Below are 16191 nucleotides of genomic sequence, written 5' to 3'. Positions count from 1 at the left end.
AACTACCACACTTTTTTTTTAAGGGAGTTTTTTTTTTTAAATAAATGATTTATTTTGGCATCATTTTAAAGAAAAGGTGCAGTCATAGTACGGAGTTTCCATATGCCCCTCACTCAGTTTTCCCAGTCGTTAACATCTTGTGTTACTAGAGTATGACTATCACTAAAAAGCTGATATTGAAACATTACTACTAAGTTCCAGACTTTCTGGAATTTTCTAGTTTTTCCGTTAATGTTCTCTTTCTGTTCCAGAATCTAATCAATATAGGGTACCACACTGCTTTTAGTTGTCATGTCTCTTCTGGTCTGGGCCAGTTTCTTAGTCTTTCCTTTGTTTTCATGACTGTGACAGTCTAGAGGGGTATTGGCCAGGTAGAATCCTGTAGAATATCTCCCAGTCTGGGTTTGTCTGAAGTTTACTCATCATTAGACTGGTGTTAAGGGTTTTTGGAAAGAACAGCACAGGGTGGATGGCCTTCTCATCACGTCATATAATAGGGGTATGTTGCATCTACATGACATTCCTGGGGATGGGAACCTTCATCATTTGGTTAAAGTGGAATTTGCCAGGTTTCTCTACGGCAGTTACTATTCTTAGGACATGAATCAGTAAATTTGGCACACTCACAAGAACGGGTAGGAGGTAGGATTAAGCTCCATAGCCTGTAGAGGGGGATATATATATATATATATATATATTCTTTTGAATTCTTTTGAATTCTATATATAAATATATGTATAGAATAAATATATATAGAATATATATAAAATATATATAGAATACTTATATATATTTCTATATATAAATATATATATATTTAGAATTCTTTTGTAAGAAAGATTTGTCCCTTCTTGGGGTGCTTGAGTAGTTCAGTTGGTTGAGTGTCAGACTCAATTTCGGCTCAGTCATGGTCTTGGGGTCATGCGATCGAGCCCCATGTTGGGCTCCAAACTCAGTGGGGAGTCTGCTTCTCTCCCTCTCCTTCTGCCCCTCCCCCTGCTCATGCTCTCGCATTCTCTCTTTCTCTCTCTAAAATAAATACATAAATCTTAAAAAAAAAATTTGTCCCTTCTCTTCCATTTATTTATTCAATTTTGTTTATTTATTTATATCACTTTTGTTTCATGTGTATTTATTTTGTACTTTGGGGTATAATCCATTGTCTATTTTTGGTATTCCAAGAGACACTCCAGGATCCTCTTGTATTTCCTCTACCCCAGCCCTTCTGAAGTCAGCCATTTCTCCAGGAAGCCATGGTTCCTCTTGGAGAATGGTATTTCGAAACCAAGCTCTGGATGCCGGATGTGCTTGCTGGGTGTCTTTGCTTCTGGGCCCTGTTAGTGGACAGAGCTAGATAATTTAATATATGTATGTGTACTAAGTCATAAACATATCTGTCATTGTTCCTGGTCTATCATTTTGTATTCATCTTAAATTTGTACTGATGTTTAGGACTCTAATCCAGTATGTGATAGGATTTTAATGTAGCAGCATAACCTCCAAGCATGTTCTGGCTAAGTAAACACAGAAAATTTTAAGAATACAGAATGGCTAGATAATGAAATGTTAGCCCAAGGTGGTAATTTTCAAGGACTAATTCTATTTTATTTATCAACTATTTCTAAGTAATTGAGAGGTCAGTATAGTTTTTCTTTATTTACTTTTATGATGTTATAAATTATAAATGTCTTAACTATTGCAGCTTTGCATATTCAAATATGCATGTTTAATTCGGTGTAGCGGGTTATTGCCATTTATTTACTTTGTTTCGTTCATAAATTGAACACGGTACTCTCTTTTGGCAAACCAATATAAGAAAGAGAAACCAGGCAGCTTTTCAGTTTTCTCATTTGCAAGTGATAACAATAATTTCTACTCCGTGAGATTTTAGTGAAGCATAAATACTTGTATATATTTGAAAGTACCTTGTAAATTCTACATGCTAACTTAACTTACTAGAGAATGCATGTTAGATTGCCATCATTTAGCAAGCACTGGTTAAATACATTTACTTTGGTATAATTTTTAATATCTATCAATCAGAGACATCTCAGAGTTGATTCTTTATTCCAGTTTTTTAAATTGTTTCACAAAAAGAATCTCTTCTTCATTAAACTCACATTACTAAGCTCTTACTTTGTGTTAGGCACAAAACAAACACTAGCCAGCTCATATCCAATGAAGATCTAATAACCTAATTCCTAACTTGGCAGCCTATTTAACTTTTAGCAGAAATGGAAACTAGGCAGGAGTCCAGTTTAATGGCCTCCTAGAAGCCTTTTTAGTATTTGTTTTGCATTGTAATGAATCTGTGTTGCATTTCTTATCACCCAAGGTGGCTCACTATTTAGAGGTCTGTGTCAGCCTTGACGGGGGACTTTTGTGGCCCGTGTGACTCCTTATCCTCACCCCAAAAGGAAGCTCCAGGAGAGCAGTGGTATTGCCTTTTGGGATCCAAGCTGTTCCCATCTAGATGCTTAGGGAAGATTTAGTGAACAAAGAAATAAAGGCAGGAGTTGGGCCAAGTCTGACAGCTGTAGCTTAAAGCCTCGTTTTCAGAAATAGAGGGGGCCTGTCTAGTGCTGTGGGAATCACAGGTAGGTCTTTCTTTTCGGGGCGAGAGACACTGTCCCCCATCCCTTTCCTCTTCTTAGTCAGTCCCCCAAAGCCCTAGCAGGAAACTTCCTTATTACTAAGCCCCCTGCCTATTATGTTAACTTCCTAGGTACCACAGGAATAGAGTATTAAATTAACTAAGTAGGTACTGAGTTCCCTGAAAGCGTGTTGTAAAATTAGGGGAGACTGTGGTTAGTACCCATTATATTGGGCGGTGTATTAATACCATATTTCTCTGTATAATTTTTATTTTAGGCTGAGGGAAAGATAACATTTATTGATTACCTAACATATGTCAAGTACAATGCTGGGTACTTTACAGCATACAACTTCACTTAATTAGAAGGACTAGACGTCATCTGCTTCGTACAGATGATGAAATCCAGGTCAAACTGCCAGTAAATAGCAGAGCTGGTCTTTGAATCTTAGTTTTGCTGACCTCAAAGACTATGGTCTTTCTATTATATGAACATTCTAAGGTAAAGCTATTTATTTTACTCTTCTGATAAAGTACTTTGCCTCAGAATATCTTGAAAGATTACACTGACCTTTACTATATTTTTTAATACAAGAGATAGAAATAACAGATATTAAAGTTTTGTAATATACTGTGATGTCAGATGCCAAATTTCTTGTACAGGGAGTTAAATGTGAATTCCCAATTCTCTTCTCATTGAAACACATTCACCAAAATTTGTCATCCATCTATAGGAAAAGAGACAGGAATCCCATGGATATATTTGACATGGCTCGGCATCGGCTGCAAGCTCCTGTGAGGAGACAGTCACCTAAGGGCTTAGATGCTGCTACTTTTCAGAATATTCATGACTTCAATGAGCTGAAAGATAGAGGTGAGTAGAACGCTGCTCTTTTAGATACAGCCTGTGTTCTACCTATGTTCAAGTATTTATTTGTATCCTTTTTCTAAAGTAAAGTTTCATTTAGGACACCTATTTTAAATAGTGATGAAGAAAACTTCTATATACTTTAGTTCTTCACTTTACCAATCCGGTAGATGAAACTTCTAGTTTGTCTAACTCTTTTCTTTTGGAGAGCATACAGCTGTTAAAGCCTCTCCCGAGTGGATTGCATCAGGTGACTAATGAGAAGAGTGGCACTTGTCATTAATGGATGGGGGACAGGGCAAACTGAGCTTAGGCAAGAGACTGAGAAGGAACAGCCAGAGTGACTGGAGAATGTGGTGTCCTGAAAGCTGAGGGAAGAGAGTGTGTCAAGAAGAAGGGATCGTGTAAGAGGAATATTGCTAAGTGTCCGTTGGATCAGAGGTCACTGGTGACCTCACAACTTTTCTGGTGGAATTAGGGCATCAGAAGCCAATTAACGTTGGAATGAAGATTGAGTAAGAGGCAGAGTGTTGGGAGACAGTAAGCATAAGACAACCCCTGGTGGAAGCTTGGCTGGGAAGGGGAGGCGCGGAGGGTCCAGAGCTGGGGGAATGTGTGGGGTGCTAATGTGGAGGGCTGTGACGGGGTAAGACGTGTGTGTGTAGGGTACAGGAGAGAGAGGGAATGATGGGAGTAGGGTCCCTGAGTGACTCAGACAGAGCCGAAGGATGAGAGTTGAGATTTGATATAGTGCTTAGAAGGAGGAAAGCTTAGTAGGGAAATAGGATTACCAGGAGACATAGGGGCTTGGGAGACTGAAAATGTGTAGAAAAACCAAAATGTGGTTTATATGTGATTTTCCTTTTGGACCATTTAATAGAGCAGGTGTTGGAGTCGAGGTGGCAAATTGTTGGATGTGTGATCATATGACCTATACCAGATAAACCAGAATTAAACTTCTTTTCTTTTTACGGTTATAAGTAATATCTATTACTGAAAGTTTTGAAAACACAGATGAGGGGAAAATCACCTTAATCAAACCACCTAAATATAAACATGATTCATATTTCTAGTCTTCTTTCTGAGCCTATTTAAAACAAAAAAGTAAAACAAAAACAAGATATGACTGTATTTAATTTTCTCTTTTGTTTTTCATTTAGATTTACAAGTGTCATCAATTACATTTACTGTTGTTTTTTAATGCTATCATATGGATAATTTACTATATGCCAGGCGTTGCATTAAACCAGTGGGTCTCAAAGTTTGGTCAGGGAACCTGTGCAGTCAGAACTGTTTTCATTATAAACTAAGAAATTATTTGTCTTTTTCACATTTATTCTCACATGTGTGTACAGGTTTTCTGGAGGTTACACAACATGTGATAACTTCATTGTGTATTCTCATGTTTTAAAACTTCTTAGTTTTAATTTCTAATAAGGCTTGTCTGTGAGAGAAAGAGACATAGATAAAAGCTCCTTGGGGTCCTCAAAGAGTATGAAGAGATTGTGAGAACAAAAAAGGTTTTCACCATAAAATCGAGCCATTCGTTTCCCTGTATGATTTCCACAGTGAGTCCTAGTTCATGATATGACTCAGTTTTTGATAGTTTTCATTTTTACAGAGGGGAAACTGAGTCTGGAAGTTACCAAGTCAGGGTCCATCCAATCCAAGCTCATGTGTCCAGAGTGTCTTCTGTTAACTTTGCTCTCAACCATTTTCTAATTCTTAGATACTCAACACGGTTCCCATGTTTTTTATTATATTGTACTATGACTTTATTTTGGTAGTTGTGATAATTTCTGATCATAAAGCTTTTTACATATCGAGGATCATTTCTTTAAATTATATTCCAACAGTATAATTAGTAGATCAAAGGGAATAATAGTTTCAAGGCTTTTTAAATGTGTGATCTATATTTTTGTTCTCAAGATTTAAAAATTAAATTTTAGCATTTTCATTCTGATCACTTGATGCTCTTGAACTTGTGGCATAGATGAATTCTTAGATTGTCATTTCCTCCACTAATGACATCTCTCCTAAAGTTCCACCCAGTCTGCATTTATCTTGCTTTTTGTATATTTGCAAGGGTTAAAATATTAATTGGTCAATAACATTATGTTTTCATTTTTTCAATATATTTTAGGGATTGGCTGTGATCACAGTGTCTGATGGCTGCTTGAGTTGTAGCCCTGTGACTAACTGCTTGGCTATATCTGTACATAGTTGCCCAGCTGTGTGCTCTGGGGGGCATTTTGGGGAGTGGGGAGGTACGGATGGAGAATGCATAATACTACTGCTTGTCCTGGGGGGGGGTTCCTTTTAATGTTGATAAGTTTGTGTAAGGGCATTTACTTAAGGAATATTAATTTTGTGTTCTTGAGTTTTATAATTTTAATATCTTTTGACTTTGGTGATATTTTATTATTTTAATTGTTCCTTGATTTTGAAATTAAGTTACTCATATGTTACTTATAGTAAAGTTTTATAGTCTCCTTTGGAAACAAGATTGAACTTAGCTCGTGCACACACGTGCTTGCGCTCTCTCTCTCTCTATATATATTAAAGATTTTATTTATTTAACAGAGAGAGAGAGAGAACACAAGCAGGGGGCGCGGCAGAGGGAGAGAGAGAAACAGACTCCCAGCCGAGCAGGGAACCCGATGTAGGCCTTGATCCCAGGACCCCGGGATCGTGACCTGAGCTGAAGGCAGCTGCTCAACCGACTGAGCCACCCGGGCGCCCCTAGCTGTATATTTTTTGTATTAGATTCAGAAACACGAGTTGATCTGAAATTTATGTACCCGGATCCTCCAAGAGATCACCACACCTTAGAGATTCAGCAGCAAGCCCTGCTAAGAGAGCAGCAGAAGAAACTGAATAGAATGAAGATGCAGGAAGGTGCTGAAGGTAAGAAATAATCATTCCTATCTCAAATAGTATCAGTGGGTTGTTGTTTATTGTTGGCTTTTTTTCTCCTGGTATGGATTTCCCTCCACTGGCAGCTCCATGCTCACATGGCCATTTTGGCAGATAGACCTAGAAAAGGACAGGTTCCTGGGAGGGCTCTGGTGGGCGGTGGCTGAGGTTCGTTATGCATGAGGGGGGGCCCAGGGAGGATTGAGTACCTCGGGTAGGCCAGGTGACATCAGCAGGAAGTAGGAACCAAGGGAAGGCGTCCTGGGCAAACACACCAGTGCCCTATGGGGCATTTCTTTGCCATGTGTGTCTGACAGGGTTTGGTACGGTGTAAAATCTGTTCGGTGAGACTGGGCTATGAGTGTGTGTTTGTACGATCAGCCGGTCGCAGGTACTTACTGAGTGCGTGTGGTGAGCACCAGTACTGCCCCACATCCGGGGGATGTGGTGATGGATGAAGTACGCTACTGCTGTCAAGGAGCTTACGCTTTGTTGGAGGAGTTAAAGCTAAATAAGCATAAGTGTGCTGAATGCGGCAGAAGAGAAATCTAGGGAGTATGGGACTGGGGGTTAGGGAGCACCTGATGGCCGAGTGGGGGTATCTGCCTCACAGAGCAGAGCATCTGTGGGCCCCGTTGGCCCAGTGTCCTGCACGACCCTCACATATTTCACCAGCTTTGCCAGCCTGTAGGCCACTGAGGGTGGCCACAGAAAAGGAGTCCTAAAACACAACAGTCCGGTAATAAGAATGAGAAGAGATTCTCATTCTCAGGTCTGCAGGATCTGAGGAACCTTTTTTGACCATGAAACATTATCACAGGAGTAAGTTGTGTACCATTTCAGGCCGAGGTCAAGACTTTGATAAAGATTGATATAGGGAATCTTTTCTCCATCTTGAACAGAACTTTTCACAATGGTCTCATAGATCACCCTCTGACAGCAGAGTAACCCAAATTCTGTGATAAATAGTAGGCACGTCATCAGAGAAGCTAGTACATTCTTCAACCTTTATAAGCATTTTGGTGGAATTCTTCCTTGGGAGACCCAGCTGATGATGTGATCTGGTATGGTCTTGGCATATTAGGCTGATTAACCCAAAAGTAGTCCCAGGTGGGTGGATGCAGATGCATTTTGGCACCGAGGGTAACCATCTCCACAGCAGCCACCAGCCAGTTTCCAGTAAACACTATGATGACTGAATTCATAAGAATGTAGTTTAACTATAAAACAATCACAAACGTGGTATAAAATATTCTAAGAAGGAATACAGGCTGTCATTCACTGTTAGCCTATTTATTCCCAAAGGCAGTCTCTAAAGGACAAAATGCACTTCTCAGAGGAACACATAGGAACACTGGTCAAATCAAAGAGGGGTCTTTGGGATACTTGTTCCAGAATCTCTGTGGAACCAGGTGCCTGAAGCTGAACTAATTCCATGTGAGGAGCCTGTGTTTAACTCCACTCAGCAATTTTTTGCCCAGATTGTAGAAATACGAGTGAAGCTGGTGAAGAGTCCTACATTATTTTCTTTTTCTGCAGACATCAGTTTTAAGCTCACAATGATTCTTACTTTTTTATTCAACTAGAATGGATGCTGAGTTAGTTATATTTATTAATATCTTAACATTCTAAAATGTGATATTTGAAAAAGAATTTATAATAGAGAGCTAGTCACAAAAGATATTCTAAAAGTTTTTATTTTTAAATGTTTTTTTCTCCATTAACGGCAGTGAACCTGGATGCCATCCCAAGTGCTAAAGTACGGGACCGCAGAATGGTAAGGAACCAGTTACAATTTTTCAAGCTAGTTTTTGGGGGATAAAAGATTTTTAGGAATATGGTAAGTGAGTAATCCAGTTTTGAATGTTGAATTAAGAAAGAATTTAAATCTTGTCTCAGCCATGTCGTGGGTAGGTAGAGCTATATTAGTGGAATGTGTAGAGAGAAAACATATTGTTAGAGGAAGTATATTGTGATTACAGGACTTGAGAGGCTGTTCAGGTTGGTCTGTTTTTAGCTGCGTGACTTCAGGCAAAGTATTTAATCTTTCTGTGCCTTAGCTTTCTTATCTGCAAAATGGGATAATATTACTTACCTCTGAGGGTGGCTATAAGAATTATTTGCAAGGCACTTAGGGATAGGCCTAGCACATAATTTCTGTATAAATGTTTATTGAATAAAAAATAGCTCGGGTTGTTGTGGGGATTAAGTGAGATAATATATTAGCACGGGGCCTGGTCCATGAGTGCCTTGTGTTTGCTTTCAACATCATTAGCAGCAGAAGTAGGAGTTTATAATATAAGTAGTGGTGAGGCCTGTAAGAAAGTAAGCAAGGTAAGGGCGTCACTCTTATCCTGAGGAGGTGACATCAGTGCCAAGGCTGAATAAAGGGAAGACGTGAGCCACTTTCATGCAACCAATAAGTATTGAATACTTTGGACCGGGTACAATCCTAGGTGCTGGGGTTACTGGAGTGAGCAAAAGGGACAAAAATCCCTGCCCTCTAAGGGCTTACTTTCTGGTAAGAGGGAGAGATAATAAACAAATTTAAAAAAACATATAATATGTTAAATCATGGGGCTCGGGGGGAAATGATAGCTTGGAAAGGGGATACTGGGTATCCTGGGGTGACAGGGTTTACAATGTGAAATACAATGGGCATGGAAGGCCTCACCGAGTAGGTAACATTTAAGGGCATCAGGGAGGTGGCCATGTGAATTATCAGGGGACACAGCTGGAGGAAGAAACTTCTAGGCGGCAGCCCTGGGCAGGAGTAGGCTTGGTGTACACAGGGAGCCGACTGGGGAGGCTGGAGAGCCACAAGCAGGGGGTTGGGAGCAGATGGGGTAGAGAGGTGACGGGCTGGACTGTGGAGCCTCTGAGCCCATCACAGAGTTTTGCCTTTTACTGTGAATGTGTTGAGAAGCTTCTAAAGTTTTGCAGCAGAGTAGTGACAGGGCTACTGCTATAATCTAGGTAAAACATAAGGTGATTAGGCCCCAGGCAGGAACAGTGGAAGTGGTCTGAAGTGGCTGGATTTATTTTGAAAGGAGACCTGATAGTATTTCGACGTATTGGCTGTGGGATATGAGGAGTCAAAGGTGGACTTCAAGGGTTTTGGTTGGGAGTTGCTGTTGACAGCGGTGGTAAAGCAGGAGAAACACATTTGGGGGTGGGGAAGATTAGGAACTTAGTTTTAATCATGGTAAGTTTTGAGATGCCTGTTAGACAAACAGTTAGAACTGGCAAGTAGCAGACAGATGAGTTCAGGGGAAAAGATTGACGTTGGAAATAAATAATTTTCATACACACGAATGATAGTAACAGTATTATTGCATTTTCAGATTATAAAGGTAAGGCTCGGCTTGGCTGTTTCAGTAGCCCAGGGTTACCAGTCGGTAGCTGATGGTGCTTCATTTGAAGTGATAATGATGTTGTTAATAGCTACCATTTACAGAGTGACCACTCTGTGCCAGGTACTTGGTGTTTCTTTCTCTCAAGTACACAACAAGGTCTGCTTTCCCTATATGACATAAGAGGAAACTGTGGGCCTGTGATCACGCAGTCTGTAAGCTGCAAAGCCCAGACTTGAAATCAAGCTAGTCCGGAGAGCTCGTCCTCGTCCCCATACCACACCTATTCCTGCACTCTCTGCCGGTCAGTAGGTTTCTCTGTATGTGGCAGCCACATTTCCTAGGGAAAAGATACTGAAATTTAACAGCTGGGATTTTGGTTAAAATCCTGGATTAGTAACACCGTATTTTCCTGAGTAGAAACTCAGCATAAGCCAACGGCTTATCATGGCTGTTACCAAAAAGCTAATAAATTTGGGGCTCTTCATCTTCCTAGAAACTGGATTGTATAAAAAACACAAATGAAAGTGGGGCAGGTTGTCATGGAGAAGATAGAGTTTACATGGACTTGGATTACTTTTCATTATGTGAAGGACTCTGATGAGGAAGAGAGGTTGGGCAGTATGCAGTGCTGGGAACACCTGGGTCAGACCATTGGGTATATATTAGATGTTGTTCATGCTAAAAAGCAAAAGTAGAATCAATAGGGGTTAAATTAAAAAGGAAAGTTAAATGCAATATATGGAAGAATTCAGTGAAAGGGAAGAACTTTCGGATAATGCTATGTATTAGTGGAATGTATTTAGAAATTAATGGATAGCTCTTCAGGGGATTGTTCTAGCACATCCTAGATATCTGGTGGGGGAAGTGGTGGTAGGTGACTTTAGGCTCCTTCCAACGTATAAGGTGATATTACTCTCTATGTGTAAATCTGTTAACCCCTTATTTGAGAGCTCATTATAAGCGCAATCCTAGTGTTATTTCTACCCTTACTCTTGTGTTCCCTCTGTATCTGTGCTATACCTTTGTGACAGCTGCTTTCACATAGGGCTGTCATTGTCTGAGGGCATGCCCCTTTTTCTCCCCCATGAAACTCTTACTCATCTTTGTTCCTGGCATGGAAGAAATAATAGTAAGTGCACTCTACAGATTTATTGAAAGAATGAATGAATCTTGGCAATGGTTTAAAGACTTTTGTTTTTTATTTATTTTTTTTCCAAGATTTTATTTATTTGTCAGAGAGAGAACAAGTAGGAGGAGCGGCAGGCAGAGGGAAGAAGCAGGCTCCCCACTGAGCAGGGAGCCCGATGTGGGACTCGATCCCGGGACCCTGGAATCATGACCTGAGCCGAAGGCGGACGCTTAACTGACTGAGCCACCCAGAAGTCCCAGTTTAAAGACTTTTAATGTTTAATTGGGTTCATTGCTTCATACTCTGTTTTCATCAGCAGTATTGTGACCCTTAATAAAACGGGTCTTTCCTATATTTTTTGGGCGTTGGAATTTGGTGTAGGAGGCAAGCAGCCAGTCCTACCTCTCCTGGAATCCATTTTTGCTCATTTTGGAGACAATGTGGAGACTTGTGCCTCTTGGTACAAATTTGTTGTTTTTCCATATAGGACTAATAAAAATCATTAATCTATGTTGTTTCTTTTAGCCCAGAGAGGACTCTGATGATTTCTTGAAAACTTCATTATTGGAATCTGATAGTGCTTTCATTGGTGAGTATATTTATTTTACCAATCTAGTTATTTAAATATTAAGCATTATTTATATTTCTTTTAAGTATTTTTTTCCATACTTAACAAAATTAGTACTTCACTCTTTGTTTTGCAAGGTGGTAGAAAGGGAATATTCTATTTTACTAAATAATCATCAAATATGACTTATTTCTGATTTTGAAAACTTTATAACTAAAATGAACTTTGGAAGTCATAGGAATGGTTCACACAAAAACCTGTACATAAATTTTCATAACAGCTTTACTTCTAATAGCCAAAAACTGGAATCAGCCCAGATATCCTTCAACGGGAGAACAGTTAAACTGTAGTACCCCCACACCATGGAATACTGCTAAGAGATCAGTGGGTCAGGATCAAGGGTATTTTATCAGTATCAGTATCCTGGGTGTGAAACTCTTGCTCTTCTTTCGTAAAACATTACCGCAGGGGCGACCCGGGCAGAGTGTGCAAAGGACCTCTAAGATTTCTTAAAACTGCATGTGAATCTTTCAATTTTAAAAGGTCATAAGAATATTCTTAGTCTTAAGAAAAAATATATCTCCCGGTACCTTTACATATCTTCTTAACTACTGTAATATACACTTAATTATGTACTCTGATCATAAGCATTTCTGCTGTTTTAGGGGCATCAGGGAATTATCTCTCCTCCATATTAGTTGTATTTCATAAGATGAAAATTCCAAACTAGCCTATAATTTTTTTTTTTAAACGAGTTTTTCTTTTCCAGGATGTCATATTGTGGAGAGTAAAGATAGAGAAACCAGGAGGACATAGGTATAGGGAGGTAGTCTATGGAGGCATCAGGGAAATGTGACCTGTTCCTGCTAACAGTTAAGCCAGTTTGGGGCACTCAGGGTGGTGTCTTGGACTATTTCATTATACTAGACCAAAGATACAGCAACCTTTCTGATATCCCACAAATATACCATAGTCATGACTGTTAGCACTGTTCTAATGAATGTGGGTAAGGCTTTTGTGTGTGTGATAACCTAGGTGAGAAAGTTCTGAGTATCTAAATTTATAGCACATTGACTATAGTTAACAGTACTATACTGTATACATGAAAGTTGCTATGAGCATAGAGTTTTAATGTCCTCACCGAAAACAACAAAATGGTAATTCTGTGAAGGAGGCGAAGGATGTGTTTTAACTAGCCTTATTGTCAAAAACGTTTTGCAATATGTGATTGACCTGTGAGCAACATGGGTTTGAACTGTGTGGATCTAATTAGAAGTGGATTTTTTTCCAGTAAATACAGTGTAGTAAATGTATTTTCTCAGTAACATTTTCCCTTGCTTCCTTTATTGTAAGAATATATGTATAATATCTATGTAACATATACAGTATGTGTTAATCGACTGTTTATCAGTAAGGGTTCCGATCAAGTAAAGTTTTTGAGGAATCAAAAAGTATATGCAGATTTTTGAGTGTGCAGGGGCCCTGCATTGTTCAAGGGTCAGCTATATACGTGGTCTCAGATCATCACATGTACACCTTAAACTTACACAATGTTTTATGTCTGTAACAAATTAAGCTGGAAAAAACACGAATGAACTATAGACATTAAAGAAAGAAATTCATCAATAATAAGTTTCTAAAACAGAAAGCACCAGGTCCAGATAGCTTCCCTGGTGGATTCTGCCAAACATTTAGGGAAGAATTCTATCAATTCTCTACAACCTCTTCCAAAAAATGGAAGCAGGAGGACACATTCTGTGTGTCCAGCATTACCCTAATACCAAAACCAAAGAAGAACACAAGAAAACTACATACCAATACCGCTCCTGAACATAGATGCAAAAATTCTCAGCAAAATATTAGCAAATTGAATTCAACGACATGTGAAGAGAAATGTTACAACCAAGTGGGATTTATCTCAGGTATGCAAAGCTGGTTTACATTCAGTTAATAAAATTAATCAAAAATGTAATCATCGTTATCAACAGGCTAAAGAAGAAAAATCACATGATCATTATAAGTAGATGCAGAAAGGCACTGAGCAAAATCCAACACCCACCTACTCATGATAACTCTCAGCAAATAGGACTGTAAAGGAGCATCCTCAGCTTGATAGAGAACATCTACAAAACCCCTGCAGCCCACATCATATTTAATGATGAGCAGACAGAAACTTTCCTATAAAGACCAGGAACAAGGCAAAGATGTCTCTTCTCACCACTGCTCAACATTATTATGGAAGTACTAGCTGATGTGCTAAGTCAAGAAAAGGAGGTATACAGATTGGGAAGGGAGAAATAATACTGTCTTTGTGCACAGATGACGTGATTGTAGGAAATCTGATCAATAAAAGAAACCCTGGTACTAATAATAAGTGGTTACAGTACAGTTGCAGGATACCAGATTAAAACACAAAAGTCAGAGCTGTGCCCAGGGACCACAAGACCAAGAGCCAGGAAATCGGCAGAGAGGCTGATACCAAAATCCAAAGAATTGACAAGAGGTCATAAATATAGGGAAGACGGAGAGGACTTCAGATGGCGGAGGAGTAGGAGACACCTTTTTCAGCCGGTCCTCCGAGTCGAGCTGGATAGGTACCAGACCAGCCTAAACAACCACGGAACCAGCCTGAGACGCAGGATGATGCATCTGGATCTCTACAAGTGAACATCTCCAGCGCTGAGTATTGAGGTACGAAGCGGGGAGCCATGAAACTGTGCACAGATATCGGAAGATAAACGGAAGGGGGAGGGAGCCGCCGCGTTCGGGCGCCGGGAAGCGGTAGCCACTTGCACGGGGGAGCGGGCGGGGCTCGCGGACGGCACCCGCAAAACAGCAGACTGAGACCGTGAGCCGGGTGCGCGCGCCACCAGGCATCTCGCGGAACCCCGGAATCCCGGTGCGCTCACTGGATCCAGACTGAGACCGGGAGCTTCCGGAGCTCGCGCGGGGCGGCTGGCGGCTGGCGGCCGGTGGCTGGCGGCATTAGAAACACAAAGGACAGAGACGCGCCGGCCCTGGAAGTGAGGGCTGGGACGCCGGGTGTGGGGCGCACATCCCGGGACGCTGCAGGGTTGAGCAGCACCAACAGAAACAGAGTTAAAGTGGCCAGAACATTAGTAGAGAATGGGCCTCAATCCCTCTGTTCTGTGACAGAGGCTGAAATTCCGCCGCTGCTGCTCTGACTCTCAGAAGAGGCACAGCAAACCGCCAGGGAAAGCCGCCAGAGAACAAAAGCCTGGAAATACCGGCTCAGGGAGTGCCCATCCCCAGCCCCCCTTGCAGGGGACGCCGAGACTCTACCCAAACAGGGTTGCCTGAGTATCGGCGCGGCAGGCCCCTCCCCCAGAAGGCAGGCTGAAAAATCAAGAAGCCCACAACCCGGGTGCCTGGGTGGCGCAGTCATTGAGCGCCTGTCTCCGGCTTAGGGCGTGATCCCGGCGTTCCGGAAAAGAGTCCCTCATCGGGCTCCTCCGCTGGGAGCCTGCTTCTTCCTCTCCCACTCCCCTGCTGTGTTCCCTCTCTCGCTGGTTGGCTGCCATATAAATAAATAAATAAAATCTTTAAAGAAGAAGCCCACATCCCTAAGATCCCTATAAAACAAGGGGCACGGCCTGGGACCCAGTCAATAATTTGGGCTCTGGACAACCCCGCAACCTCTCTTCATCAGAATGACAAGAAGGAGAAGCCCCCCCCCCCCCCAGCAAAGAAAAGACAATCTGTGGCCTCTGCCACAGAAATAATGGATATGGATGTAACCAAAGTATCAGAAATGGAATTCAGAGTAACGATGGTCAAAATGATGAGTAGCATTGAAAAAACTATTAACGAAAAGGTTACCGAGAATATAGAATCCCTAAGGACAGAAATGAGAGCGAATCTGACAGAAATTAAAAATTCTATGAGCCAAATGCAGGCAAAACTAGAGGCTCTGATGGCCAGGGTCACAGAAGCAGAGGAACGGGTTAGTGAATTGGAGGATGGGTTAATAGGGGAAAAAATGAAAATAGAAGATGGTCTTAAAAAAATCCACTCCCACGAATGTAGGTTACCGGAGATTACTGACTCAATGAAACGATCCAATGTTAGAATCATCGGCATCCCCGAGGGGGTGGAGAAAAACAGAGGTCTAGAAGAGATATTTGAACAAATTGTAGCTGAAAACTTCCCTAATCTAGCGAGGGAAACAAACATTCGTGTCCAAGAGGCAGAGAGGACCCCTCCCAAGCTCAACCACAACAAACCTACGCCACGTCACGTCATAGTGCAATTCGCAAATATTAGATCCAAGGATACAGTACTGAAAGCGGCCAGGGCAAAGAAATTTCTCACGTACCAAGGCAAAGGCATCAGAATTACGTCAGACCTGTCTACACAGACCTGGAATGAGAGAAAGGGTTGGGGGAGCATTTTTAAAGCTCTTTCAGAGAAAAACATGCAGCCAAGGATCCTTTATCCAGCAAGGCTGTCATTCAGAATTGATGGAGAAATAAAGACATTTCAGAATCACCAGTCACTAACCAATTTCGTAACCATGAAACCAGCCCTACAGGAGATATTACGGGGAGTTCTATAAAAGTAGAAAGGCCCCAAGAGTGATACAGAACAGAAAGTCACAGCCAATACAAACAAAGACTTTACTGACAACATGGCATCATTAAAAGCATATCTCTCAGTACTCAGTCTTAATATTAATGGCTTAAATTCTTCCTTAAAATGCCACAGGGTTGCAGATTGGATAAAAAGAAATGACCCATCCAT

The 16191-nt window shown here is 41.0% G+C and overlaps 1 protein-coding gene across 10 annotated transcripts in view; it reads left to right on the top strand.

Annotated features, from left to right (window-relative positions):
- The window catches only part of CSPP1 (centrosome and spindle pole associated protein 1), a 381696-nt gene that overhangs the window by 132250 nt on the left and 233255 nt on the right, over window positions 1-16191 (top strand). For 9 of the 10 annotated variants that reach the window (XM_087864846.1, XM_087864853.1, XM_087864850.1 and 6 more), the window contains 4 exons: window positions 3328-3467; window positions 6228-6368; window positions 8108-8154; window positions 11388-11451. In XM_087864846.1, the coding sequence (XP_087720972.1) occupies window positions 3328-3467; window positions 6228-6368; window positions 8108-8154; window positions 11388-11451 (392 nt within the window). Of the gene's footprint in view, window positions 1-3327; window positions 3468-6227; window positions 6369-8107; window positions 8155-11387; window positions 11452-13418; window positions 14051-16191 lie in introns of those variants that run through there. The other variant, XM_087864851.1, reaches the window with a different exon arrangement.

This window comes from Ursus americanus, chromosome 9 (assembly GCF_024610735.1).
Source record: "Ursus americanus isolate L20-20 chromosome 9, mUrsAme1.1.p, whole genome shotgun sequence".
Lineage (NCBI taxonomy): Eukaryota > Metazoa > Chordata > Mammalia > Carnivora > Ursidae > Ursus > Ursus americanus.
Note: the sequence above shows the minus strand (reverse complement) of the source record. Positions and strands in the feature narration are given on the sequence as shown.